Below are 4,964 nucleotides of genomic sequence, written 5' to 3'. Positions count from 1 at the left end.
GCTGTTCAGTGTCAGGAGGGCTGTGATCAGTCTTACATCGGGGAAACAAAACAGCCACTGGCCAAAAGGATGGCCCAGCACAGAAGATCAACATCATCAGGCCAGGACTCTGCGGTCTTCACTCATCTTCAGGCCAGCGGTCACTCTTTCAGGGATGAAGATGTGCACATCCTGGACAGAGAGGAACGATGGTTTGAGAGAGGAGTAAAGGAGGCCATCTTTGTGAAAAGAAACCGTCCATCATTAAACAGGGGTGGAGGCCTACGTGTTCAATTGTCCCCTCTTACAATGCTGTGATTGCTAGTATCACTCAGCCCTCTGTGAATAGTAAACAGTCATCAGTGTGCTAATGATCCATTGTTAGGCTGATGGTCCTTCTTGAGCATGTGATCAGCTGGTTTTGGTTGTCAGCAGCAAAACTGGTTGATCCACTCTGAGAAGGTGCTATTTAAGAGACTGAGCTGAAAACAGCACCTCAGACTGAAGAAGTCTCTCGGACGAGAGACGAAACGTTTCTACATTTTTTTTGTTGATTTGCTTTGTTTTGTTTTTTTGAATGTCCAGAGGACCAGATTTAACTTTTTTAGATTTTTCTACCTGGATTATTGAGCATGCATCAGGATATTTATAAGTGACAGATCTGTTTGTGTGTAGCAAGTGATTAGAGTTCATGGTGCGAAATCTAATGAAACACATTCTGTCTTTGATTCTTACAAAATGATCCATGGATTTCATGGCTCAGCTTTGTGTCAGTGGGCCCGTGAGCTTTGTGTTGACTGTGTGAAGCCTGAACTACTGAGACATACAGAGCAACACGGAGTTTTGATAAAGCTGCAGGGAAACTAGATTTCATCAGCCTCTGACATCTTGGAGGAACTGTGAGGCAGCAAACGACTGAAGACAAGACAGGACCAGAAGATGATTAAACAAACAAAAGTTGTTTCTTATTTATTTTGTATTTTAAACCGAAACAACATTTCTGTGTGCAAGGTATACTTGGAGAGGCTCCTTACGTATGCTGAGATCGACATCTGCCCCGCCAACTGGAAGCGCATCGTGCTGGGAGCCATCCTCCTGGCCTCTAAGGTCTGGGACGACCAGGCGGTGTGGAATGTCGACTACTGCCAAATTCTCAAGGACATCACTGTAGAGGACATGTGAGTCACTGGAAATGACCCCGAAACACTTAGCAGACGTAGAAGTACTGCAAGGTGCTAAAAAAAAATCAAACACTTGAGCAGAAATTCTCTTCATCTGGGATAAGGTATTCTTTCACTTGAGACCTCTTCTGTTCTTTATTCTTGTATTCTTAAAGTTTTATGATGTACTATCGCTGGAAGTAAAGCAAGCGTGAGGCGTCCAAATACTCTGGAGCGTTGTGAGGATTATCCTGAGTAATACGTTTCAGCTGCAGCTGTGTTCCTACACTGTCACCTCTGACCCCTGCAGACTGTTGGCTGCTGGAAGTTTATTCTTGTCTTTAGCTTCAAATGTGTCGAGCAGTGACTGTAACCCACCTGTCTGGGACTCTTTCCGGTCATTGGAGCTAAACTTATGCTCCTGCTGTGCTTTGACATGCCAACTCTTTAAATCCCCTCTCTGGAACTCAGCCTGTTGATCTTTTCTACTTGCAAACATTAAAATGCAGGGAAAGCACAAAAATAAATAGTCTTAGAAGAACCGAGTTTGTTGAATTGATTAGAAGCAGCACTGGTCAGAGTTTAGCAACAATAGGCTCTAATTTTAGCTGGCTGTGTGCCATTAGTGTTCGTGGGTGAGGAGCAAAGCCTGGAAGGAGAGACAGATTTTAGTTGCAGTGTGAGACGAATCGGTCCCGTCTGGAGAGAAACAGATGAAGAGACAGCTTTCTGCTGCAGGGATTACAGTGAGACTGAGCACAACAAGAGCACTGTCAGGGTTTGGGGTTAATATTTTTCAAGCTCTTTTCTGAAATATCATTTAATTTCACTGTGAAGAAAGGCCAAAGTTTGGTGGACGTGTAGGGGATTCAGATTTAATTCAGTTCAATTCAGTTTATTTATAAAGCACCAAGTCACAACTGAAGTTATCTCAGGGCACTGATAGAAATATTCATACACATAAAAATTAAATTATTAACATTATTTGTCTAAAGTAGCGTAGCCATCAGACCCGTTGACTTCATTTTGTCACAGTCTCCCATCCTGAGCAAGCATAAAGGCAACAGTGGAAAGGAAAAACTCCCTTTTAACAGGAAAACACCTCAAGTAGGACCAGGCTCAGGATGAGCGGCCATCTGCTTCAACTGGCTGGGTATGAGAGGACAGGAAGGAGAAACCTCAAATGGAGGTGAGCAGGTTCCTCTAGGAGGAAAGACAAGAAAAAAAACATGTTACAGACATGTGGCATGTGCCACGGTAACGTGTCAGCTTGGGAGGAGTCGACAAGGCAGAGGACAGCCCCCAGAAACCATCTTATCTCCATCAAACTGGTTGGTCCACTGTATTAGGGTTCTGCTTAGTTCGGAAAATAGTTTGTTTGGGACTTAGAATGATGAAGCCCTTCAGATGGAGGGTGAAAGTCTCAACAACAACAAAAAAAGAAACTGTCCAGAAGACTTGGCTGAACATTGTTGCATGTTTTACCTGGATTACTGAGCATGAACCGTGACGTTGGACAGAAATAATTACAAATACAAACTATTCATTTGTAACTGTTCACTTGATGAAATGAGGTCAATTTGTCCTCCAGCCTATAGCAGCATAACTAAGAGATAGCTCAGGAAACCGAAGCCGACCTTAACTATAGGATTTATCAAAAAGGAAAGTTTTAAGTCCAGTCTTAAAACTGGATAATGTGTCAGCCTCACGAACAGGAACTGGAAGTTGGTTCCACAAGAGAGGAGCCTGATAACTGAAAGAACTTCCTCCCATTCTGCTTTTGGAAACTCTAGGAACTACAAGTAAACCTGTGGTCTGAGAGCAAAGTGCTCTGTTAGGAAAATATGGAACAATTAAGTCACAGGAAGAATTTAAACGTGTTTTCAATTTGAAGTTTTTTTTTTTCCTAACTTCAATCTGTTCTTTTTCTCTTTGTTGGCTGAAGGAACGAATTGGAGCGCAAGTTCCTGGAGCTGCTGCAGTTTAACATCAACGTGCCGTCCAGCGTTTACGCCAAGTATTACTTCGACCTGCGCTCCCTGGCTGAGGCCAACAACCTCAGCTTCCCCCTGGAACCCCTCAGCAGGGACAGGGCCCAGAAACTAGAGGTAAAGGGCGCCACACAGTTACTGTATATTCCCAAACATATTTTGTATTTTCCCAAAAGTAAGAATCCAGATCATCTGCAAAGATGATGATGTTTCAGTGTTAGCTTCCTGCTTCATCATTTGTCCCTTCTTTAAAACGTAGCTTGACCATTTTAAAGTACTGATCTTTGAATAGATAGTGGAAAATGAATATCTTACTTGTTGTAGACAGTGTTTTGCACAACCTACGTCAGAAGAAACAGACTTGAATTCTGACAGGACTGACTGACTAATGTCTAGTCTGTACTAAAACAACTCCAATCTCTAAAATGTCACAGCATTATTTTACACAATTATTTACATAGTTTTCTGTGGTTATTTGCAAGCACAACTAGTGGCAGCAGCAACTAGCTGTAGCACTTCCAGTTCAAACTGAAGAACCTCCCGTAGGAATATCATATTTCTGCCATGTAATCATGAAATAGAAGATGAAAAAATCCCATAGTCAACATCGAGTTAATCTGGTCAGAATTAACTGTATTTTTCCAAACTGAGGACGTTCAAAGAGCTTTGTACAACATGCAAGATATTAAATGTCCTCTACATAACCCCACTTCAAGCTGTTCAAGATGTCCCTTACTTAGATTTGTCTTTGAAATGTCTGTGTTTATTTTGTCTCGCAAAAACTGAACTATAATCATCGTTATTGCCTCTTCTAAAAGAAATGTGTAATCCCAAAATAATTGGGGATTATTAAGAATTATTAAGGCTGGCTCTTTTTTATTTACTCCAACAAAACTATCATCACAACGTGTTGGACAGGTAAAGTCGATCCCGCTTCTTGGAGAATAGTTTTACAAACGTTCAGTCGTTCACCTTCATCTTATTTGCTGTTTGACCTCCAGGCCATCTCACGGTTGAGTGACGATAAGTACAAAGACTTGAGGAAGCTGGTCAAGAAGCGGTCGGTGAGTGCGGACAACCTGACGGTGGTGCGGTGGTGTCCAGCCATCATTTCCTAACCCTGGTCACCTTCAGAGGAATTTAGAGACTTGGATTGTAATATATTTGCCTGATAGAGCTGAGCAGCTGCAGGTCTGTCTGGAACACACACATTCACACAGAAAGACACCTTTTTAAATGTGTTTGCACTCTCTCTGGTCATTGTACATAAAAGACGTCTCACTGGCTGCCTGAACGTAACCACGTGGAGCTGAGCTGAAAGAAAGTGAAGGTCAGGACTGAAAGATCATGTTGGAACAGAAACTGCGTCACAGAAGTCACCAGGCTTTTCCACACAACACCTTTAAGATGGGACTTTGTCGCCTTCTGGCTGCCTCGGTGGCATTTCTGAATGGATCGAGGGGGTCCAAGCCAACTCACCTCTGAAGCTCATTTTGTACTACAAAGTGATGTAGTAACAGAGAAAAATGGTCTGCGTGTAAAAATAAAAATTTACGCCAACTTTCCAGCTCAATAATGAGAAGAAGTGATGACATCCTGACCTGAACTTGCAGACGATGACAAACATATTTGTTACTGAGAGAAGATTGATGTCGACGCACAGCGTCTTTGTATTTAGCTTTGAAAATCAGTCAACAAGAATCACTAAACCGAGTGAATTGGTCGTGTTTTGAAAATGATGCGAACAGGTGGAGCTCTACGCTAACCCAGCTGAGTTCTGTTCTGCACCTTTTTTGGTTCTGTGAGGCTCACTTCATTTCTTAAAGCTCATTTC

At 42.4% G+C, this 4,964-nt stretch overlaps 1 protein-coding gene across 1 annotated transcript in view; it reads left to right on the top strand.

The window, feature by feature from the left end:
* Nucleotides 1-4,582, top strand: part of ccny (cyclin Y) — a 172,934-nt gene extending 168,352 nt beyond the window's left edge. Inside the window, exons 8-10 of the mRNA XM_037694095.1 lie at nucleotides 991-1,157; nucleotides 3,085-3,247; nucleotides 4,132-4,582. Coding sequence (XP_037550023.1) covers nucleotides 991-1,157; nucleotides 3,085-3,247; nucleotides 4,132-4,248 — 447 coding nt within the window. The 3' untranslated portion in view covers nucleotides 4,249-4,582. The remainder of the gene's footprint in view (nucleotides 1-990; nucleotides 1,158-3,084; nucleotides 3,248-4,131) is intronic.
* The last annotated feature ends 382 nt before the right edge of the window (nucleotides 4,583-4,964 follow it).

This window comes from Nematolebias whitei, chromosome 20 (assembly GCF_014905685.2).
Source record: "Nematolebias whitei isolate Nwh7 chromosome 20, NemWhi1, whole genome shotgun sequence".
Lineage (NCBI taxonomy): Eukaryota > Metazoa > Chordata > Actinopteri > Cyprinodontiformes > Rivulidae > Nematolebias > Nematolebias whitei.
Note: the sequence above shows the minus strand (reverse complement) of the source record. Positions and strands in the feature narration are given on the sequence as shown.